A 23,994-nucleotide genomic window follows, 5' to 3' on the forward strand; every position below is an offset into this window, starting at 1 on the left:
ACACTTTGTGAAAGGCTTTTAACCTTTTGATAATTTATTTGCTTCTGTTTGTGTAGTTACCAATATTTTAACTCATAAAATAAAAAAAAATAAAAGTTTAAATAATTTTGATTTCATTGAAGCGTAATACCTTAAGGGTTTTGCTTTGCGCTGCAGATATATTTGGACCTTTCTGTGTCTGCAAAGCTATAAACTATATGTGGGACCAATTTACTATCCTTCACACTCAGGGAAAATGTTGATGCAGCACTAACAAAATTATTGTGACCGTGTGCAATGAACTATATTATTGTCTTTGAAATTGGGACAACAATTGGGCTTCGAAGATGGGAACAAGGTCTGTGTCTACTTGCAGTCAGTTTCCATGTTGAAAGGAACTTTGTTCCATCAAGACGATGCTATCTGGTGGAGTCAGGTAGAATGGAGTCTGTGACAATATGGCATTAACTATGATTGATTTGCAGAAATTGCAAGTCTGTGGCTACAGAAATTCAGAAATTCTTCCACAAATAGTGACATAGTTCCTGCAAAATAGTTGTTTAACTATAAAATGACTCAGGCGCTCTGCAACCTTGCTCTTATACCAGAATACAACCAGCTGAGTTGAGTCCTCTGTTGCAAAGACACGTGACACTAGCAGTATGTTGACTTTTTTTTGTTTATAAATTAGATGACAGTTATGTGCAAACCTTGATCTGTCTGTCTGAGAGTGATTGCAGTGTTTCTAAATCAGACTGCAATTGCTTGGCGACAAGTTGCCTTGTGTAATCAAGCTCAACTTTGTAAACAGTTGTGTGCAACTCAAAGTAAAGAAATTCAATGCAATTTTGTCTTGTTATTTTTTTCCCTGGTTGCAAGGAGGTTGTCGTCATATTTTTACTCTAGTATGGAGGTGGTTTTCAGGTGTTTACTTAAAAAACCCCAAAAACAAACAAAGCAGGCATGGCAAGAAAGAACTGCTAAGAGAAGGGGAAAAAAAAAGGGGGGGGGAAGAAAAATATTCTCATTCATTACAAATCAGACTCATGAAAAACACAAAAATAGCCAGGAGCTGGGAGAGAGAGAGAGAGAGCAACGGCCCACAAAAACGCATGCATCACATGGTACCTGCCCCAAACAAAGGAAAAACAAAAATCCCAACATGACCAAAAAAACTCATTTGAGACAACATGATGGAGTAGTGTACAAATCCACATGAAAATGCAGTGAAACTCTAGGGGCAGATTCAACCAGAATAAAGAAAAAGAGTTCTGATCCCAGCTGGTCCTGGACCCCTCTGTGGGACCCCAATGTGGGAGAAACTTGTCAGTTACTGATGATAGGTTGGCCCAGATAGAAGCCATGCAGGCAATCATAACCAACCACTCACACAAAATGCACACAAAGCAACATCAAACAAACATGTCAGCACAGAAACCTACTCTTAGAGCTCTGTATTGGGTTACCATGACGATACTGCCTGACCAGTGACGGCATGTGAATAATTCATCGCCCCAATGTTCTGCTTTGAAACTTGACCTGCCAACCAAAGAGCCAAAGAGAAGTGTAAGTGTGTGTGTGTGTGTGTGTGTGTGTGTGTGTGTGTGTGTGTGTGTGAGGTCCTGTTTATTTTTATAAATGTGATTTTTGCTCTGTCTCTCCTCAGCCAGAGGCGTGGTAAACAATCACATTAAGGCTCCTCTTAATGCCTTTCTTTCATTCTGAATTAGATCCAAAATGAATTTGCATGACTTTCCAATTATGGAAACAGGACCGTATGTAATTTATGATTTTTACCCTGCTGCACTTTATCAAGCAAGAAGTGGGTTTATTTGTGTCTGAGTGTATTTATATAAAGGAGGAAAAGTAGGGCAAAAATGAACCGCTACAACATAACTTTCAAGTTTTCAATCCAGCTGTCCAGCTGTCCAATCCAGGTGGACACCGTGCCTGACATTTCTGTGATTCCTGTCTGTCTCCAGGGGGGCGAGGGATGAATGGAAGCCCCGTCATCGTCTTCCCAGAATTCCCAACTTTCAGCGAGCTAGAAGAGGAGGAGCTCCAAAATGTCCTCAGCTACCTCACGAGTGTCCCCAGGTGAGTGTCTCTCACCCCTCCCCTCACACATGTGCTGTGCCAACAGAGCTTGAGGTGTAATACCAGGCGGAGCCAACAGATGCCAGCACAACACCAAAGGCCTGACTCGAGGAGAAGTGACACAAAAGACACAAAGGTTTAGAGAAGAATGGAAGACTAAAGAATAAGTCACTGATAACTGGCAAATCAAAAATTGAAACTGTACTCTTTGATGTGCATATACGAACAGAATTTTTGTTACAATGTTAAAACATTGCTCATATGAACTCATATAGTAGAACTTAGGCCTGATGAAAGGTTTTGTATTTATAGTTTTTGTATATTTCTGCAGTGGAGGTTTGTTTTCCTAACTAGAATTTTTTTTTTATTTATCTGTTCTCATTACTCCTCTGTCCTCCTTCTTTATGCTCCCTCTGCCCCTCCACCCTCTCACCTCCCCTCCCTTCCTTTCACCTTTCCTTTAGTGCTGAGCGCAGCACTCTCATCAAGCACAGACATGCTCTCACACACATAATTAAAGGAGAAAGGAAGATGCAGCTGTATATCTATCTCTGTGTGTGTGTGTGTGTGTGTGTGTGTGTGTGTGTGTGTGCGCGCATATGTTTGTGTGTGTGTCATGGCGGCCATTCAGTGGATCATCACCTTTCATATAACAGACACACACTCATACCCCTCCCTCTCTGCCCACCAGCTATTTTGTACCCTGCTGCCAATCGGCTGAGCTCCCGGGTATCCGATTGGCTCTGAGCGGCAGAGCTCGGCTTTAATTGGCTGAGGGTGGGACGCGGGTGGTGGAGGAGCAGAGAGAGAGGCAAAAGGAGGAGGGAGATGCTCTGTGAGGATGTGAACGGTCACCTCGCTCCATCCGCGAGCTGCAAGCAGATGATTGTGGATGCACCGACTGGACATTGACATCAGCCGAATAGGGGAGAACTGAGGAAGACTGGACTATATTTGGATGATGACATTGGATTATTGAGGATTTTTGTTAGATTTCTTTTTCTTTGGGCTCTGGAATATCAAAGATTTTCTTCGCCCGGCTTTTTCATTTATGTGGATTGAATCTATTTAGCAGTAGCGATGGACTGAGGATTTGCCGCTTGCGGCGTCCACCGGGTAGTGTAACGCATTGCTTTTCTTAACATCTCTGTGTGTGATGATGAAAATTGGCTAATAATGACATCCAGATGGACCGACTCAGCAGTATTTGTATGGTTGGCCTCACAGTCGGGGTGTGTGTTTGTGTGTGTGTGTGTGTGTATGTGTGTGTCAGACTTAAATATTCATCCTTCCTGCTTGTGTGTTTAGGTGTCAGGATACACGTCAGCTTATCCAGCGGGGGACCTTTGCAGGAAAAAGCCATGTACACACACAAACTAGCTTAATGAGGCTGCTACATATGGCACTGCCTGTGGAATGAATGGCAAGATTTTTCACATGCACACATGCTAATGCAGAGCCAAGGTTGCCATGGTAATCACAAGGGTCGCTCTCTAATCGCCACTGAAGGCAAATGATGAAGAGGCAGTAGGTAGCAAGGTTTGAACAAGGGATACTTGACTTCCTTTGGCCAGGAGCCACTTGTGGAAAATGACCTGAGGCTAGTGGGGAGTAAAAATAAAAATTTATACCCTTTTTTTTTTTCCAACTAAGTGAAGGACTGACAAAAGGCCCATTCAGCAGCTGCAACTGCATCTTAACTGTAAATTTGACATTTTAAAAAGGTTATATTGCACTAAACAAAGAAACTGCAACCTCTTCAGTTTTTTTTCCTTAGGATAATACAAAAGCTTTGATTAGCTATGTCTACAGTGACCTACAGTGGGCCTGATTTGTCTGTAAGTTTCCTAAACCTCCTAGATAATAAACATAACCTATGCCATAATCTGTCAGCCAACAGTGAAACTGCCTAACGTATTCTTAATGCAAGCTGATTTGGAATTATTTTTTATAAAATAACTCAATTATTGCTTTAGCTGGAGCTCAAGGGCCCTCTCAATAATGTACAAGCCACCGCTGTGGAGGGCAAATTCTAGTTAAGGCCCCTTTTTTGGGGATATTCTGGTACCAAATTCAGTAGTTTGCCTTGTTATCGAGGCCTTGACTTAAACATACACACCCTCTTTTTCTTTCCTGCACACACAGGAAAAGCAAAGGTGTTTTTCTGTGGGGATTAACAGTGTGTGTATGTGTGTGTTTCTCTCCTGTAGTGTGGAAGCATCAGGAGTGGGTTTCATCCTGGTCATCGACAGACGGCTGGACCGATGGGCTGCTGTCAGGGCCACCCTGCTCCGCATCGCAGTAAGAACCTACTTGTTTGGTTATTTATTTCATTTTTGTGTGTGTGTTTCTATGTGTGTGCGTGTCGGAGGAAGATGGGAGAAACTGTCCTAGGACTTTACTGAACCAATTTGTCTGCGTGCATCATTTGCTGACAAAATCCCTCTGATGACTCCAAATAGCTGTTTTGGAGTGTGTGCATTACTCTGCATGTGCTAATGCTTGTTTTAGTCCAGATCTGTGGGTGTAGTTGCTGGTGTCAGCTGTCCGTGTGTATAATTTTCAGCTTAGCAGCATTTAGAATAATAGATGTTTTGGAGTTTTTAGTATTTGTGAAATTGCGCATGCAGTAAGTGGTTGTTTTACCTCATTAACTTCATATGCACTGGGAGCTTGGACATTTTCCTTTTTCTGCATGTTGAAATGTGGCAGGATGAGGTTAAAAATAGCTTATTATGTTAGAGTGGGTGGTGGAATCTCTGAAAGTGCACTCATAGCCTTTGTGTACGCTGAGACTTACTCAAAAAGCAGAAATAGAAGGTCCACGCAGTGCTGGCCATGAGTCTCATTCTGTAATTGTTTTTTAACCATCAGTGTATGCTCCATTAGCCTACTAGCCTACTTACTTCTTGGTAACTTTCACAACTCTATAAGATGATAAACTGAAGAGAGAGTGTGACATTAAAGAGGAAGGCAAGAGAGGGGGGACTAGTAGTATAAGAGAGGGGTTATATATCTTGTTATTATAATAATACTTAATATGCATGTAAATTAGGCAGACTTGGTAATAATAATCAATAGTCATGAAACTGAAGTGTCCATACTTATTGTCATTTCTGACAATTAAAATTAAATGCCATTAATACCATTATATTATAAACTATTTGTATTAAATTCAAATGAAACTCAATTCAATTCAATTTTATTTTTTCAGCATCAAATTATAACAAGTCACCTCAAGGCGCTTTAAATAGTAAGGAAAAGGAATAATACAGAGAAAAGCCCAACAATCAGAGGATCCACTTTGAGCTAGCGAGTGGCGACAGTGGGAAGGAAAAACTCCCTTTTAACGGGAAGGAATCTCCAGCAGAACCAGGGAGCAGGGAGGGAGGCCGGCCAAAATAAGTAAATAAATCGCTCCTCGGTAAAATCTAGCATGTTGTGCCTGATTTTATCCTCCCATCTTTTTGTCCTATCTACTGAGCTGAGGTCTGTGAGGTGACATGCCACAGCAATAAAAATCTTAGATTTTAAGACATTTGAAGATGCCAAGGTGGGAATTTAAGTATGTGTCTTTTTGCAGATCGACTGGTAGCAGTCAGCAAGATGTTGGCCAATAGCGGTGTTCTCTATTTGGCTTTTCTTTGAGACAGAGCTATTGCTTGGGCACCGACTTTAATTTTTCGTACTATACCATCTTTCACTTTGGTTTTCCCTTACTTACATTTTTTTGTAAGCTGTCATCTGTAATCAGTACTCTATCTGTAAATCGTAATAACGTCGGCCAAAACAAGGATAAAGCTTTGCCAACCCCTTCACATCTGTTGTCAGGATGCTCTTCCTGTATTGTACCTTTTACCATGTCAAATGTATGCAAATTTATGCAAATGTATGCTAATTGGGCACTGGTTATCATCAGGCTTAACGGTTTTTCCATGGTATCTCTTGAAAACTATCCCCACTGTGGAAATAAGTCATTATGAGGCTGCTGGCTTTGGTAACTGAACGCAAAGTCAAGTTAACCTACACACAGAAAATATCCAGTGCTAATAATGGTAATAATGAACCATTATTCCAGTCCATTGGCTCGTTCAGTGTCCTGAAACAGGATGTTGATGAGCTGTAGAATTCCATGAACCAACAATCAATCTGCTTTATCAGGTGTAAAGCTACTTCAAGGTGCAAGCAAAACCACAGAGATGTTTTTTGAAGGAAAAGTGTGAATGTAATCATTGAGTATGGACTAAGCGCTGAAATCATATTATCTAAAAATAATAGTTTAATGTTTTTATCAGTAACGTCTTACTGGCAAGATATTAACATTTTAAAAATATCCAGAAGACTGGCGCCTGCTCTAGGAGAGCTGGGCAGAGCCGTTGAAGGCCTTAACCCATCAGCAGGACTGATATCTGCTCTTTTATGTGAGGAGGAACAGAATGAGCGCTGCCAGAGCTATAAAATTATCTCCAGCAGGACACTGGTGTGAATGTCTCTGACCAAACAGTTAGAAACAGAATTCATGAGGGCGGCCTGAGGACCTGAGATCCTTTAGTGGGCCCTGTGCTCAGTGCCCAGCACCACATAGTGCCGTAGAATACCACAACTGACAGGTCCACACTGGCACCCTGTGCTTTTCATATGTGACAGCAGGTCCACCCTGTCCACTTGTGACAGACATGAAAGGGTCTGGAGAAGCCATGGAGAAAACCTGTAACATCGTTCATTATGTCTTTGAATTCAGCTCTTCTAACACATTAAACAGTCCATGCGGGTGTAGATATTCAGCATGTGTTTTTTCCCATTGAGATCTGATGTATTTTCAAACTGTTCCTTAAATTTTTTGTGCAGTGTGTAATTCTTTTGCCATTTTAGTCTTTATTTTAGGCCCATAAATAATTTTTGGCAAATGATACTCAGGTCTTAGTAAATTGTACATGTATCCTTTATGTATGCACATATAGGTATTCTGGAAGTGACAGTCATTTAACCTAACACCACCATCTGCTTAGCTTCACTTCATGTATGAGCTGCAAACAGTGGTTCAGTGTATCGTAAACCGTGAAGCCAAACCCACCTTACTGACTAAATAATGTTATAAAACCACTTCTAAATTACCTAATGCATGTATTTCTGTATAGTGTTCTATATTCAGTTTTCATATCAGACAACATATGTGCTCAGACTGATATATTTGTGGCCAACCTTTATCAGTTAATAATATCAGCTCAGTGAGACATAGCTTTATGTGTGCAGTCCTTCCTGGAGCCTTGAGATGACCTCCTGTAAAATTCCATTTTATTTATAACAAAACATTTTCAGTACCACCACCACACTTCCAAAGCTACACAGTGTATAATCTTTATATATTTTCATTTTGGGTCTTTTTGTTCCCAGTCTTCTCTGTCTTTAAATTAAACAAAAGATAAAAAAAAAGAAAGAAGAGAAATCAAGCCAAGATGACAAATGTGGCCTCCTATAATTTAGAGTGGTGGTAGAGTTTATCAGCGTGGTAGCAGAAGCTTCTCTGCTGGATATCCCTTCCTTCCTTTACCTCTCCCTCTCATTACCCCGTCTCTCTCCCCTTTGAATCATCCATCACTCCATTCCTCTGTTTAGTTCTCACCCCCCTCGGAGTTGCCTTCCTCACTTTAAAAAGGATTTTTTTAAACTCAGAAAGCTGAAATGTGTATTTTTATTTTCAGTGCGGTGAAATGCTTTTTTTAAAAAAATATATATTCATGGCCTGCTCCCAAAAAGAATGATGTAATGGTTTGATGTAGTGGATATTTTGTGTGAATAAGATTCCAACTGGCAGTTTCAGCTGTTATGTGAATGCCTTTTCATGTTTCATGTAGGGAGGGAGGTAAAATATAAAAGGGTATGTCAAGTCCACACTGGAAGCAGGCAGCATTATAACCTAACCTGAAGGCATGAAGGCCAGGTGGTGAGACCAACTGTCTGACATGATCTCCTCCTCACTCGCCTGTGGTTGGATGTCCTTGCTGGACACGCCTGTTTTGTCCACTAGCCAGTGGCAGTCGGCCTCATTGGAGAATGAAAGTTGTTCATCGTCCCGTGAGATGCTCTATTCGTGAAGGCTGCTCAAGGTCACGTGCTGCCATTTGCTGGTTCGCCAGGGGGAACGAGGGACGGAAAAAATTAAAGGAGTGGGCAAGTGTTAGTAGTATTACTGCAAAGCAAAGGCACAGATGCTCTCAGGCTGCTTTGTTGGTGCTTTCACCATCTAGACACAGTGCTGGGTTGTAAAATTAAGGTAGTGAGCTCATTGGATAGTTTGATTTTGATATTTATCAGTGCGGAAATAATTGGTTACTGTGAAGAGACACTCAGGTGTTGGGTTTAAAGATTTAAAGAAACACTCCACTGCCCTAGAGAGAATATTATTGCTCGTGTCTGAAGTGTTACTTTCCTTTTCCCCCCCACTTTGTGTAGTGAACATGGAGGACCATCTTACCATATATGCAAATGCCAGAATTTATCTAGTATTCTGGTTAAATTATGGGACACCTTCATGTCTGCTGCAGCTCGTCTTTGTGATTAGGGGTAATAAATACACAGGCATCCATGCATACGGAAACATTGCTGCAGGCGGAGGATGCAGATGGCTCAGTCAGCCGGTGCCAGTGAGAGGCTCAGGTTTGTTGCAACAGATCGTTTTTAACATCAGCTAAAAAGGCGTTCCAGTAAATTTCAGCACTCTCCCTGTCAGGATCTCAGCTGAGCGTCTTTGTCGCAACTGGGACATTGTTCACGTCTAAAAGTGAGAGCAGTAATGCAGGCGGAGGAGGGGGTGTTTGAGCACGTGGTGGATGGAGGTGGTTTAATATGGTGGCGGGCCAACTCCCGGGAGAGCAGTGTGGATGTGATTAGAGGACATGACTGAAGTGGTTTTTCCCGTTCCACCCATCCTTCTTCCCTTCCATCATCCCGCTCAAAAGAAAATTATATTCTAATTCTTATCATTTATTAATGCGCGCGGAAAATGTCTGTGCGTGCGCGTGCATGCATCGCTTTAATGTTTATGCGGGGTATCGGTGTTCATCTGTCACGGGGAGTGCACCGAGCAGCACGTGTATTGTCATGTTAATGCAGAGCTACAAATTAAAACAGGACCTCTCAGGGTTTATTGAATTTAATGACCTCCAATTACACATGCGCTGCTCACTGATGTCTGGATGGTGTGTTATTGATGAGGGGGAAAAAAAGGAAAAACTAAAAAAATACACAATGCATCATTTTTTTCTGTAGTTAACATGCACTGTCATCTGTCATTAATCCCAATAGGAAGCACTGTATGTAAAAGATATGCAGGCAGTATGGGTGGAAAGATGCTGCGTGGAGTGAGTGAATTTTCCAACCTGGCTGTCTCTCATCAACATCACAGCAAGATCTGTCTTTCTGTGTGTGTGTGTGTGTGTGTGTGTGTGTGTGTGTGTGTGTGTGTGTGTGTGTGTGTGTGTGTGTGTGTGTGTGTGTAAAAGCCAAAAATAAATGACTGGAAGAGTAGAATGAGGCTGCGGCACAGGGAACACTCTTAGACGACTCCTCGTCTACTCTCTGTCTTTCCCGCTAAGGCTCTCCACGCGTTTCCATGACAACCCAATGCAGGCATTTCATGACAATGATGTATGCACGCTGGATGTGTGTGAGCGCCTCTGTACCAGTGCAGTCCTTTTCCTTGTAGACTAAATTGAAGCCATGCTTTACGGATGACTTATTTATCATAGGGCTCGTACTCTTTGCTGCGTGTTACCAGTGATTCCAATGAATAAGGCAGCCGTGGCGCTATTTTGTACAGACTGTCGTCACACACTCACTTTTGTCAGTGAATAAATCAACTAAAAATATTCCCAAATAACACAGGGCGCTGTATTTAGATATTATATGTGCATGGCTCAGTGGGTTAAGCCTCAGCTGAAGTTTGATCAGCAGAAAAGACATGAATTTACCAAGAAAAGCAGTGTCAATTAAACCAGTTCTAAACCAAAAAACAACAGGAAAAAAGCTTTAATCTTTAAGCATCATCATCTTTCAGATTTTCTTTTGTCAGCAGACACAATTTATGGTTATGCTAAAAATGTCATGAGCTTGTCACAGAGCTCTAAGCTTGCCTCTGGTGGTGTGCGTGTGTGTGCGTGTGTGTGCGTGTGTGTGCGTGTGTGTGCGTGTGTGTGTGTGTGTGTGTGTGTGTATGTGTGTGTGTGTGACCACATGTCATCCTGCATTGATTTACGATGTCTAACAGGGCGGAGCAATTCACTCGGGGATTTAGAGGAAGCCACAACCGATATAGCCTTTCAGCTGAGTGGCCTCCAGAGCCGCTGCCTGTCTGAAGGCAGTTCTGTGTTTTTAACTTGCTAGTGTGGAGGTGGACAGACCAAATGCTACAGCTACTCCCCAAAGTCACAGGACTAATAACATTACACTGCAGTCACAGCTTTCCAGGTGAAAGCTGCTGCAGGGGAACTGCAGTGAAGAAACGCAGCAGATTTATTAGATGTTAAACGCTCTTAAATCTCTTTACTGCTGGTTTGGGATTGCAGCAGTGGGACAGTGGGCACAGATGTGAGGTTTGTTTAATGCCTCACTCAGGAGCTGCACCGTTAAACCAGGGCTCTGCCTTTATTACTGTCAGGATCAAGAGACTATACAGTTGGACTGGCACAACTGTGAACCTCATATCTTACAAATTTACGGTGTGTTAAAGCCAACTTTGCTTTAGGCTATGAGCACAGCATTGCTTCTGAGGTAGTTATATAGGGAGGGCTGTTACAGGGACTTCAGTTTAACCGAGAGCCTTTTTCTGTTCTGTTCGGTCAAAGCCTCTGTGCCAAAATGTGCAGCACTTCATCTAGCAGGCACTCATCAGATGAAAACACTTGACATGAAATGCATTTTATCTTGTGCATCTTGCTCTTCTTCATGGCTTCATGTCACAGATTCGATTTTAACCCTGTTGACACCAGCTTGAACCGCTGATACAAAGCAGGATGGATCCATGCTTTCATGTCATTTATGCCAAATTCTGACCCTACAGCAGATATGGAGAGTCATCAGACCAGGCAACGTTTTTTCAGTCTTCTATTATAACATTTTGTTAAGCTTGTGAATTGAAAGCTCAGTTTCAAGTTTTCATTGTGGTCTTCTGCTGTTGTAGCCCGTATCTTTCAAGCTTTGGCATTCAGAGATGCTCTTCTGCACACCTCAGTTATTGAAATTTCTTGGGATAATTTGTGGGTGGAAGTAAGCGTAAGGTATTGATCACTGTCTAATCCGACTCCCTGTCCTCCTTTCTTTGTAAGGGTTCATTTCCCAGGAACTTACACTTGGTTCTGGTGTTGCGTCCCACTACTTTGTTCCAGCGGACTCTGTCGGACTTCCTGTTCAAGTTCAACAGGGATGAGTTCAAGATGAAGGTATGACTAATACACCGCAGCACTTTGTCTTTATGTAATGGCTCCCTTGTGAGTCACTGAGAGCACAATTATTATTTTAGCTAGTGTAGAGCTGTCGTCACTGTTGTAACTTATGTTTATGTTTGTATTCATCTCAAAATAAATGTGTGATAGTATTTCATTTAATCAGTTTGGGTGTGTGTGTGTGTGTCAGGTGGTGATGCTGAGTTCTGTGACTGAGCTCCATGCGTATATCGATCCAGGACAACTAACCAAAGAGTTGGGAGGCACACAGGAATACCACCATGACAGCTGGATCTCACACCGCACTGTATGTACACACACATGACTATTTTGTCCCCGATTTCTTTAAATATATATATATATTTATGTATGTTCTGACTTATTTTTTCTCTGCCACATACATATGCATACGTGTATGCCCGCCACAGGCCATTGAGGCCTTCGCCCTCATGGTGAAGACCACGGCTCAGACCTTGCAAGCGTTTGGCACTGAGCTTGCAGAGACCGAGTTACCCAACGATGCTGAGGCCACCACCATCCTGCTGCAGACGCACACACTGAAAAAGGATACGATGAAGGTTGGAGATGCTTTTCTGTTTTTGTGGCAAACTTCTTTTTCTCTTTTTGTTGCTTTTAGAAAGTTTTTAAAATGGTTTGAATTTCCAGGAGGACCTGAGGGTGGCGCAGTCACAAGGAGGACGGCTGCTGGATTGCATCAACGAGCCTCTCAAGGCAGACCCCGAATACAACATGACGCATGATGAACAGGAAAACTTGGCCACTGTGCAGAGGTGGATGACTAAACTGAAGAGATGCATAAATAAAAATGAAGTTGCCCCTGCATGCATGAATAAATGTCCTCTTTTGTCTCCCATCGCTTCTCATTTGCCTCCTTACCCCTTTCAGACTCCTAGGTCAGCTGGATGAGACGGAGATGGCATTTGACGACTTCTGGGAGCGCCACCGTACCAAGCTGGAGCAGTGTTTGCACCTCCGCCATTTTGAGCAGCACTTCCGTGAAGTGAGTCAAGAGTCATCCTCTCATCTCCAATCCAAATCTCGGAAAATGACGTGCTTATAAATCCCTGTGCTCCTCAGGTGCGCGCCCAACTCGATGTGACGTCCGAGCGATTGTCGGGCTTCTCCGAGGTCAGCGTAAGCCCCGCCCATGCAGAGCACGTCCTCAGAGAGCTCAGCGGCCACGAGGATAAAGCCAGAGTAAGTACACACAATTGCACACGCAGTCTTGCTCATGTGGTTCAAAAAGACATGCTCAGCATTTTCTGTCCTCTGTTCGTGCAGAATCTCTATAGATCTTCAAAATGCTGAATACCAGTATATACTATTGTGTCCCGCTCTGCTGCTGAGGCAGAATTCTGTATATTCTGACTTATAATAAAGATATATTCCAATAATTGCAATTGTTTTGGTGTGTTTTGAAAGGACATCTTAGACCTCGCCTTGTCCTTGGTCAGTGAAGGTGACAGGCTGATAGAAAACTCCCACTACGCCGAGGACTCCATCAGGCCAAAGTGCACCGAACTGAGAGGAGTGTGTGAGGAGATCAGCTCCACTCTGAGGAGCAAAAAGAGCCTCCTGCTAAGAGCCATGGAGCTCCACCACGCTCTGGAGGAGGTAAGAGTGTGAGGAAGGCTTCATTAATCGTCCACAACAAATGCGCTGTATCCTTAGAAGCACTCATTGGTACTTTCCCCCCCTCAAAGGCGTCGCACTGGTGTGAGGAAGGCATCTTCCTGTTGGCTAACCAGCCAGTAGACCGCTGTCAGTCTCAGGACGGGGCAGAAGCAGCTCTACAAGAACTGGAGCGATACTTGGATACAGCATCCCTGCACACCCTCACTGACCGCAGCGCCATCTGCTGCCAGTACGAGGCGGTGCTCAACTCTCAGCTCAGGGTCCGTGAGAAGATTTTCAGTTTAAATTTTTAATGTGTGATACCTTTATCATATTTCACATTGAGCTGCAATATTTTCCATCCTCCTTTAGGACCAGATAGAGAGAGTTTTCCAGAAGCAAAGCTCCGTCCAGGAGATGTTCGAGAAGAGACGCGTCAGCCTGAAGAAACTCGCCGCTAAACAGACGAGACCAGTCCAGCCAGTAGCTCCAAGGCCTGAAGTCAAGTCACCGCATTCTTCTCCCCGTAAGTAGCCACCTGTAATTGGTTTAAAGAAGAACAAGTGCCAGGAACTGATGTCAAACGAGGTATCTTTTACTCGTTTAGTGGTGGTTTGATTAGGATGAGAAGGACGAATCTAAACGTAATGATGTTTTTTTCTAATCAGATCTAGAGAGAAAAGACAGGAGATACTCTGCTGATAATGCCCTCTCCAAAAAGGTAAATTCTTATCATTTCTGCGAATGTTGTGTGATACAATAAAGGTTTTAAGTGGGTGATAAATACTAAACATGCATGACTGTGTGTGATTTATTTATTTTTTAAGGTGGAGTCTCCTGTACACAACGGTGGCACAAGACATGCTTCTCTTTCAGAAGAAGAAGAAAACTTGGCAGTGCTTCGCCGGTAAGGGGTCAAAGTCCTTTCCCCAGAGCCCTAGATAGGAAAGCAATTATTTGGCAATCATGCTGCTTGTTCTTTGTAGTCCACATTGTATTTTGTGTTGTGTGTCTGTACATTTCAGTCACGTGATGAACGAGCTGCTGGAGACGGAGAGAGCTTATGTCGAGGAGCTGCTGTGTGTGCTGGAGGTGAGCGGTGTCGGTAATCATACCGTGACCTGACATTAATTGGTGAAAAGGCTGAAGCTCTTACTAAATGTGTGATGTTAAAATCCAGGGTTACGCGGCAGAGATGGACAACCCTGCCATGGCTCACCTCATCCCCAGCAACCTGCACAGCAAGAAGGACATCCTGTTTGGGAACATGCCAGAAATCTACCAGTTTCACAAGAGGTACGCTTTTAAGCTAATTGATTATATATGTGGGTGCTTTACAAATGTTGTTCATAGTTTGAGTATTTATACCTCTCTTTCCTGTCTCAAGGACATTTCTGAAGGAACTGGAAGCATACACTGACTGCCCAGAGCTGGTGGGCCGCTGCTTTTTAGAGCGGGTGAGCACTTTTATTTTCTTATACATCGTCGTTTTGACAGGAATCGCATCAACAGCAATGTTTCCGTCAACAGCGGTTGAGCTCGTACTGACTTGCTAATGATTGTTTTCGCTGCAGATGAAGGACCTGCAGATCTACGAGGCTTACTGCCAAAATAAACCTCGCTCCGAGAGCTTGTGGAGACAGTGCTCCGACTGTGCCTTCTTCCAGGTCAGCCCTCACGGCTGTAGCACCGCCTTCCTTTTCACTTTTAAGCAATATAAAACTTAAATCTTAACCGGCTCATGTTTTATACACCAGGAGTGCCAGAAGAAGCTGGAACATAAACTTGGATTGGACTCCTACCTCCTTAAACCCGTCCAGAGAATCACCAAGTACCAGCTACTGCTTAAGGTCAGCTCTGTTCATGTATTATGTACACCTGTTATGTAAGAGGGGGAATGACTCACTGTTTTGTTTTTTCAATGTTTGCAGGAGATGTTGAAGTACAGCAAGGGCTGTGATGGTTGTGACGACCTACAGGAAGCGCTGTCCTCCATTCTTGGGATTCTCAAAGCCGTTAATGACTCCATGCATCTCATTGCCATCACAGGATATGAGGTTAGAAGAAGTACACTGCGTTTGCAAACTTTGCTGGAGGTGGTCAAATCATTTTAAACTGCCTTGAATGGGATATCTAGCGTGCGTTCTTTTAAAATACAGAGCAGGTTAATTATTCTTTAACAAGAGCTGCTGGGGTTTACAGGGCCTGGGCATGAGTACACCCCAGACTCTCCCCTAAGTGCTCTCTGCCAACTCTCTTCCCACTTTTCTTATCTGCTTTTTCCATTTTCCCCTCCAGGCTAAAACCTTTCTTTGTTTTTTAAGTACATATAATCAAATATCTAAAAACATTAAAGGCTCCAGAGCTGAAACACAGCTACCTGTGCAAAGGTGCAAAGCCAGAGTCAAAAACAGTCGCAATAGCTCCATCATGTGGCCAGTTTCAAAACTGCAATGCTGCAGAACTTTAACCAGGGGTGCGAAACATAAGGTCCAGGAACCAGAATTTGCCCAGTAAAGGTTTTAGAAAATGTGAAGGAAGGTGTAAATGTTTTTAATTGATTTAACTGTATGTATACTGTACTTGTCTCACTGACGAGTAATAGGTAAACAATTAAATGACAAAAAAGTAAATTAACAAAAATGTTCTGCTTTATAATTACAGGACAGTTTTGGCAATAAGCTACCAGAATTTTTTATTTATCGGCTTTCAGAGAGGTCGTGCAATGCAAAAACACGCATCTGTCTTTTCACCCTGTTAGGGTAACCTGTCAGAGCTGGGTCGTCTGCTGATGCAGGGCTCCTTCAGCGTGTGGACCGAGCATAAGAAAGGTCATGCCAAAGTGAAGGACCTGGCCAGGTTTAAGCCCATGCAGAGGCACCTGTTCCTGCACCAGAAGGCTCTGCTCTTCTGCAAGAGGAGAGAGGAGAACGGGGAGGGCTACGAGAAAGCTCCGTCTTACAGCTTCAAACACTCCCTCAGTGTGAGCCTGCTTGCTCCATTTTTAAAAGGAAGGTCGATGCCGTGCCGTAGCAGTAAAGATTTAGTGTTTAAGTTTTCTATATTCTTTCAGATGAGTGCGGTGGGCATCACAGAGAATGCCAAGGGAGACAACAAGAAGTTTGAGATCTGGTGCAACTCGAGAGAAGAAGTTTTTATAGTGCAGGTAAGGGCGTTCGACCTGATTGCTTTTATTAATCATACCTTTAGAGATGAGGAATGATTGTCCGCACTTGTTCTAATCTAGGCCCCGACGCCGGAGATTAAAACGGCATGGGTGAACGAGATCCGCAAAGTTTTGACTCAGCAACTCAAAGCCTGCAGAGGTATTGTGAAAACTTCTTTCTTAACTTTTCCAGAAGTTCTTATTTTTTTTAAACCTATTTTATTCCTTTTTAATACTTTTGTTGTTGTTGTTGTTGTTGTTGTATGTTTTAGATGCCAGCCAGCAGAAGAGCTCAGACTCTATGTCCCCAAGTCCCACCAGCAACAACTCTACTTCCATCTCTCTCAGGTTGGTGGCTTATATGTAACGTAAGGACTCATTAGACAGATTAGAGATAATAAGGAAAAAAATCACACATACGTCTATTTTTTTTCCTTTTTTCTTTTTGCAGCCCTTTCCGTAGCAGCGGTCAGAAGAACCAGAAGAAGCAAGAGGAGAAGAAGACTGAGCCAGCCCCGACCTCTGACAGCAACTCGTCATCCTCGCCGAAACACAAAGGTAGATGTTTGAGTTAAACAGCATCTTCGAAGACAATAACACTTTTATCTAAGTCCCTACTCTAAGCTGTGCTCTAAACTCCCACTAAACCAGGTTCTTTTTGTCTTCATCTATCATCTTTCTCTCTCCTCTCCACTCCCCTGTTTGGGGCTTCTTCTCTCTTTTCATGGCTGCCCTTGTCCTGCACTCATTTCAAATCATTGCTTCCAGAAGAGCCGGTGACCAGTCCGACCACTGACAGGTCCTCAGTGGCCAAAAAGCGTTTTACTTTGCAGGGCTTCAGCAATCTCAAGAGTCCCAAAGGTAACATTAGCGAATGCAAACATTTTTTTAAAGGAAGGATAATGCTAAGAACAGCTCAGCGTGGCCCGTCACAGTATGTCGTTTGTCAGTGATGAAAAGTTCAGGTGATTATCAGCAAGATACACCCTTAGCTATATAAACTAAGAATACTAATATATTAAATAAAGGCTTCAGAATCCAGTTCTGAATGTGAGCCTCTGTCTGAGCTTTTACCCGGTGCCCAATAATTAATCGGCCTCCTCCAGTCTAACCTGCTTCACGGCTTAATGGAGCACACATGATCCCCGATGGTTATGTTGGAGACAGTCTGCCTCCTGGTGGTGAAAGTTTAACACTGCCATTGTGGCTGAATCAAAATGAATATTAAGGTTTTTAAATTATATTGGAAAAAAATACAACTAGTCACTGGAGTAGAGGTGAAAGTGAAGTAGAAGCTCCTCTTCGTGAAAGCAGTATTAGTCAAAACTTTAAAGGTGACAGCTTCATTTTTTTTTTTTTTTTTAAATTCTTGGGCTCTCAGTTCAGTTATTTAGCCTATAGCGGGCCTTTTTGCACATGCTCACTTTGGCCTATCTGCTACAAGACTTTTTTTTTTTTTTTTTTTTTTTTAAATAGCTCTACTGAGTTTAAGACGACCTTCTTCTGATTGGCTGCTTTTCTAAAGCAGGAGTTTGGACAGCAGCTGAGTTGTGCTTGTGTGCTCACGGGGTTTAGCTTCATGCTTATCTTTACCTTTGACCAAATTTAATATGAGTATCCACCACTGTAATGGTGTGTGTGTGTGTGTTTGGCTATTGATTAGCTAAGACTGTTCACATCATGTACAAACTTCTAACGTTAGTGTTAATTTCTTGCTTCCTTCTCGCTTCTGTCCTCCCTCACTTTTCTTCTCTTCTTCCTCCTTCACGTCTTTCCTTCCTGTGTGGCCAGGCTCGACTCTGAGCCCTGAGCACAGCTCCAAACGCCACCTGGTAAAGAGCGATCCCACACCGTTTGGGTTCAAAGGTATATTTCCGCCCCATTATGAGGGAGCATTTCATTTTAGAGGCCATCTCACTTGACCACGATGTACTCCTGCTTCGATTGTCTCCATAATGTAGATTTGACACGTTTCGTTACAAACGGGGTGTAACGTTGTAGCAACCCATCGGTCCATCAATATAGAGGCTGTTCTTCATCCTCTTGCTGATCATAGCGACTATCTGCATGTCTTCAAATGAGTAATAGAAGCAGCTAAAATGGCAGTAATATATTTGTATTGTGTTGCTTTGTCTGCTAAAACTGCCCAATTGGAATCTGGTGCATTTACGATTTAGACCAATGAAATGTTTCCAAAGGCTGGTTTGAGTTTCACCCATGCAGATAGTCGCACAGCAGAGACCAACTTTGTAACCTTCATCCACAGGTCATCATCATCATCATCACTGTTACATGTCTGGTATCTTGTGCATTTCAGTGATGCTTGATCAGCTGACCCGTTGTCACCAACACCACAGGCTGGTTGTCACTGATTTTTTTCATTTTGCTGGCCGTTTCTTCCCCTTCAGAGCCGGCTCCCCACGTCACTCTGAGCAGAGTCAGATGGATGAGCACCTCTAGTCTGTTACAGAGCAAGCGGCGAGGTACAGAGCTGCTCTGAGCATCAGCAGCCACAGTGGGGTGTTTGCTGTTGTTTGTGGGTGCTCGTGATTGATTTGAACTGAGGTAAAGTGTCGCAGCGTGTATCTGCCGTAGGAGTCCTTTAGCCTTTTACTGAGTCTTACTGTCTTTTTGCACATTGGAGCGAGATCTAAAGATTCAACCTGACTAAATCTGAAGTCTCAGTTCTAGGCTAAATCTTTTTGCACAGTGCCTACTCGACCTCAAATCAATCATTGCCTCTTCTTCTGCTGTCGGGTGTTTTTTGCTTGTTTGGGGTTGTTGTGGTGCTGTACACAGTACGCCACTTCAGCAACTATTTTTCGGCACTGGGAGTCAGAGCAGCCTTGTAACAAATGCAGGTGACTGAAATCTGTTTTCTGATCACAGGTCCTCTTTTTCTTTCTGTCTGATGATCTTCTCTGTGACTTTTGGAGGAGTGTGTGTGGTTTTTGTATCTAAACAGATAAATTTTTCATAATCTGATTGATCACATTTTTGGGGGGGGGGGGGTTACCCTCCACACAGGAGATTTGTGTGGCTTTCGCAAATATTTGATCCATTCATGTCATTTTTCTGTACTTCACTATTGAGCTCAAACATCTAATCTCACTTGATTTAACATGGAGCTTTGTGATAAAGATCGACCTCACTTCTCTCCTTTTGCCCCCTTTTTTTTTTTGTCTGTGTGTTGAACTTTTCTCTCTCTGATTTTCCCATCATCCAACCTACAGGCTGGAACAAGGCGTCTCTCTCAGCGGACGCCTCAGAAGAGAACGATGGGTACTCCAGCGGCGAGGACCCCATGAACTCTGACCCCGAGGACGAAGTAGGAAAGAAGCTGGTGAGCCTGAGAATGAAGAATTATTATAGATTTGTATTTTTATTTCTTTTTTAGCTTAAAATGTTAAAGTGTGGTTGTAAAAGTTGGTAAAGTTGTTAACATTTGATCCTTTTAGGCTCCAGGAAAGTATACTGTGGTAGCAGACTGCGAGAAAGCGGGACCTCAGGAGCTGTCTGTTAAGAGTGGAGACATGGTCCAGCTGATCAGAGAAGGAGAGGAGGGACAATGGTAAAAAAAAACAAAAGCAAACAACACTTAATTTAAATGGATTTAATGGGACCCAGATGCATTTGAGCTGATAGGGAGGAAAGAGTAACTCAAATAACCACTTGTTACCAGCAAGGTGTGCAGAAGAGCATCTCTGAATGCACATGTCACACCTTGAAGCAGAGGTCCACAGTGGGTGTCTTCTGGAGCAAATGTGTGACACTATAGACCCAAGATTGAGGAATGTTTCCAGGACCGTGTCGAATCTGTGCCACAAAGAAAGAGTAAAAGTTGGTCATTTGTGACTGCACACACTTCTCAGTATAGCCGCCAAATTTAAGGGCTCCAAATGCGAACACTGGACTAGAATAAAGAAAAGCTGACGGTATACACATCTAATTCTGCGAGGGAATATAATCTGAACTTTCAGTCTTAAAGGAACAAGGTCACTCTGCTTTCATGATGTGACACATAACATAAATATGATAGTGAGTGGTACTTTAATCAGGCTTTTCTTCTATGACTGATCACTCAAAATGCTTTTTACTACAAACCTCGTTCTCCCCAGTGTCTCTCTCACGCACACACACACACACACACTAAGCACGTTGTCTAACATTCACACAAACACTCGCACTCGGGAGAATTTAGTGCTCATACATGTAAATGGAGAGTAACTGTCATAGGTCTTCTATTTCGATCTTTGTTTATTAGCCACAATGTTAAAACTATTCACCAAACGACTGTGCTGTATGGTACCAGGATCCTTTGGGTCCTGTTCAGGGTGAGGTGCAGTCAGTGCATTCCAGAATTGCTCAATCAATGGTATCTAAATCTTGTCACAGCAGTTTTTAAATTATTTTTTATTTCATTTTACTGTGGTAGGGAGCTGTATCCAGATGAGGGAGGCTGCTTTGCCCTGGGCGTGGGGATTGGAGGGGTTTGGTTGGTCGGTAGCAATGCTTACATATATGATTGATTGATTGATTGATTGATTGATTGGTATACCTTTATTAGTCCCACAAGGGGAAATTTCATGCTATGTGTCATCAGCAACCATATAAATACCAGGATCCAAGATTTTCTAACTAAACATTGCTTTATAACAAGATCATCAGTGCTATATATTACACTTACAGTAGTTTTAATGTTGTGGCTTATTAATGTAAAATGTCCTGTAATTTTATCTCAAAATATATATATTTATTTAACTCCTTCACAGGTTTGTAAAGAACCTTCGCACCAGTAAGGAGGGCTGGGTGGCAGCAGCAAACCTCCTCAGCCTCATCTCAGAGTCCAAGTCATCTCAATCACTCAGCAGCTCAGGTCGGTTACAACGAACAGGAAGTACACACATTCATATCTTTCCCTTAACGCTGCAGTATGGGTACCTGTTGCCTAGCAATGCGGCACAATGACGCTATTACTCTCCCCCTGCAATGTCTGGCTCTAACAGAGCATTGCTGTTTGTGTGTTTGTCCTGCAGATGGCAGCGTCTCTGGGAACCTCAGCACTTCTTCCAGCTGCAGTGAGACCTACACCAGCTTCTCCGACATCAAACCCTGACCTGAGTCAGGTCTTCCCAGCTTTTTTTTTTTTTTTTTTGTTAAATCACTGCACCTAAAATCATTTTGTACAGGTGGAAAATGCTTAAAAAACAAAGAAGAAAAAAAGCTGGAGTTTGGTCTGACAGGAGGACAGTCACCCATGTCACAGTTTCTAAATCCATCTGAAAACCAAAACTTTCTCTGCAGATCAGCCAGCGCTGGCTAAGTGCTAACTGCCCCCCTTTTTCCAGAGTATTTAGAAGAACTGCACTGTCATTTAAAATTGTTTTTATATTCAAAGGTGTCAGCATGTTGGTAGAATTTAAGTATAGATTTTTTTTTTTTTGCCGTTCCTTCGAGCGAGAGGGAAATATCAGGGATATCTGTCATTCCTCGGCACACAAGTCATGTGATGTATCACCTCCTGCGAGGCCTTCTTTAAAGCTAAATGTCCGCAGTCTAATAACTGACTGAACAGGCAGTCCAGGCCTAGTGATTATGTAGCATTAATGTGGAGAGGTTAGAAAGGACATCTGCACTAAACACGCGCCGTCTGCAGAGGGGACAGAACTGCTGGTTAGTCGAGCCCCTTCAAGTCGATGACGACATCGCAGCACGGCGACAGATTCTTGTGCAGGAGGATGTTATGTAGACACACACCATCAGACCCCCGATAACGCTGGCTTTGGTGTCAGTCACTGATCGCACACTGTGAAAAGTAGCAGGCGGCCGCAAGAGGAAAAATGCTTTCAGTACATCTGGGAGGAAAAGTGAGCAGGTTGATTGCGTGCAGGCGTTTTGTGTTGTTGAAGCTACTAAAGAACGCTGTATTCCTCACACATGGATAATGAGCTTCCCTTAAAAGCTGTTTTTATGATATTAAGAACCGCACACAGTCACTAGGTGAATGTCAACAACAGTACAACCTGGTGGTCAAGTGTCTTGCATTTCATTCTAAATGAATCTTTTTCCTCCTATGAGGGATTGAGCAACCCGCCAGTGCACTGCTCTCGATTTTTACCTCTCAGGAAGACGTTTCTGTAGGCAGACAGGTGTGACTGCATACCTGTCTTTGTGTCTGTGTGGGTGCGCGCGCACACTCACCTGATTGTTTGTGTTGACAACAGACAGCAGTTCGATCAGAGTTTTTCAGACACATGTGCAGCCTCTGCTCAAAGAGCTGTCGCGGCCCAAATCTCAGTCTTCTGAATGTGTGTCTGTTTTTTGTGTCACCGTGCTCACCTATCTTTGGTCTGCACCGCAGCAACAAAAGCAGGCTTTGTCCCCCTCCTCCTCCCCCCCTCCTCTCTGTCCAACCAGCCCCATTCAAGCATGTGACAGTAGCTGCTTCTCCGCAAGCTGGGTTAATAATACCACGGCCCGGACCTGCTCGACATGTTTGCACCTCCGGCCTGAGAGCAATACTTTGTGTACTTGACACCAAAATGTAGCTGAGTAAACGTCACAGTTAAGTAACTAGTTTAGAAAATGTGATACGTCCACTGTTCTGATGTAGATTGATGCCAACCGCCTTTGACGACCAGCTGTTCTGCACGCAACTTCTGAAACTTGTGCTATTCTGAACACTGAATGACACCTTGCTTTTTAAATGTTTTTTAAATATATATCCCAGGATTTTTACTGTATCCACGAGGTACACTGTAAAACAATCGCTCCTTTTTCCACCTGCGTTGTTGAATGTGTGACACTGTTTCAAACAGGAAACCAGCTTGTCCACCTGCTCGACAAAGCCATGATTAACAGTTTTTTTTCTTAGATTTTTTTTCTTAATTGGACTAAAATCAGTGCTTGTGATTGGCTTCTCAAGAACTTGCTGAGAAGCACTTTTTTTCTTTTAAGATCCTCCCACTGAACGTAAAGGAAGAGGAAACAAACCAGTTTACAGGCCTTTCGATGTCAAACTGTGAGCTAAACTGTGGCTTGCATAGCTGTGCGTCCACGTGCTGAGAAATAAATGTTACACTTGTACAGATGTGTCCTCTTATACCTCACACTGTTCCCCCTAAAGAGCATGTATATTGTTAAGAGGAGTCTCTCTATCTCTCTGTATATCATCACTCTGTGTGGCATGTACTTCATAAGCCCCATGCTGTAAACCTCCTGGAGAACTATTTTTTACCTGTTGTACATTGTGAGAGTTTATATTCTGCCCTCTTGAGAAAGCTGACATGGGCACTAAAGTCGTCAGTTTTTTGGTTTTTTTGGTCACCCAAATAAAATCTTACCGTGTAATTTGTACTTTTTCGACTCAGAGGCTGGAGACATGAGAAAGGATTCTATTTTTTAAGTTTGTTTTTATGCAGCACATTGCAGCACCCACTGTCTTTATTTTCCTATTGCACATCTACTGAATATGCTGTTGATATAACAGCATATTACGATTTAAAACTTGTTACAAGACATATCCATGTACATTTGTAAATATGTAATTCTGACTTGTATGTAAATTGAAAAGCAGCTTTAATAAAGTCTGAAATGGTTTCCTCTATTGAATTTAGCCTTTTTCTCTATTATTATGAATTTTAAAAATATCTTTAATGGTTAGCTGTTTATTTTTGA

At 42.8% G+C, this 23,994-nt stretch overlaps 1 protein-coding gene across 9 annotated transcripts in view; it reads left to right on the plus strand.

Moving 5' to 3' along the window:
- The window catches only part of mcf2la (mcf.2 cell line derived transforming sequence-like a), a 52,724-nt gene extending 28,796 nt beyond the window's left edge, over nt 1-23,928 (plus strand). For 6 of the 9 annotated variants that reach the window (XM_040038450.1, XM_040038451.1, XM_040038448.1 and 3 more), the window contains 30 exons: nt 1,962-2,076; nt 4,287-4,377; nt 11,400-11,513; nt 11,707-11,823; nt 11,945-12,094; nt 12,183-12,307; nt 12,423-12,537; nt 12,615-12,734; nt 12,960-13,151; nt 13,241-13,432; nt 13,524-13,677; nt 13,820-13,872; nt 13,979-14,058; nt 14,177-14,243; nt 14,332-14,447; nt 14,539-14,608; nt 14,726-14,818; nt 14,909-15,001; nt 15,083-15,208; nt 15,913-16,134; nt 16,225-16,317; nt 16,399-16,477; nt 16,590-16,665; nt 16,769-16,875; nt 17,086-17,178; nt 18,109-18,183; nt 19,551-19,660; nt 19,776-19,888; nt 21,090-21,193; nt 21,354-23,928. In XM_040038450.1, the coding sequence (XP_039894384.1) occupies nt 1,962-2,076; nt 4,287-4,377; nt 11,400-11,513; nt 11,707-11,823; nt 11,945-12,094; nt 12,183-12,307; nt 12,423-12,537; nt 12,615-12,734; nt 12,960-13,151; nt 13,241-13,432; nt 13,524-13,677; nt 13,820-13,872; nt 13,979-14,058; nt 14,177-14,243; nt 14,332-14,447; nt 14,539-14,608; nt 14,726-14,818; nt 14,909-15,001; nt 15,083-15,208; nt 15,913-16,134; nt 16,225-16,317; nt 16,399-16,477; nt 16,590-16,665; nt 16,769-16,875; nt 17,086-17,178; nt 18,109-18,183; nt 19,551-19,660; nt 19,776-19,888; nt 21,090-21,193; nt 21,354-21,433 (3,335 nt within the window). In that variant the 3' untranslated portion in view covers nt 21,434-23,928. Of the gene's footprint in view, nt 1-1,961; nt 2,077-4,286; nt 4,378-11,399; nt 11,514-11,706; nt 11,824-11,944; nt 12,095-12,182; nt 12,308-12,422; nt 12,538-12,614; nt 12,735-12,959; nt 13,152-13,240; nt 13,433-13,523; nt 13,678-13,819; nt 13,873-13,978; nt 14,059-14,176; nt 14,244-14,331; nt 14,448-14,538; nt 14,609-14,725; nt 14,819-14,908; nt 15,002-15,082; nt 15,209-15,912; nt 16,135-16,224; nt 16,318-16,398; nt 16,478-16,589; nt 16,666-16,768; nt 16,876-17,085; nt 17,179-18,108; nt 18,184-18,725; nt 18,801-19,550; nt 19,661-19,775; nt 19,889-21,089; nt 21,194-21,353 lie in introns of all 9 variants that reach the window. The other 3 variants (XM_040038447.1, XM_040038452.1, XM_040038454.1) reach the window with 3 other exon arrangements.
- Nucleotides 23,929-23,994: the final 66 nt, after the last annotated feature.

This window comes from Simochromis diagramma, unplaced genomic scaffold (genome assembly GCF_900408965.1).
Source record: "Simochromis diagramma unplaced genomic scaffold, fSimDia1.1 OVJJ01000413.1, whole genome shotgun sequence".
NCBI classification, from domain to species: domain Eukaryota; kingdom Metazoa; phylum Chordata; class Actinopteri; order Cichliformes; family Cichlidae; genus Simochromis; species Simochromis diagramma.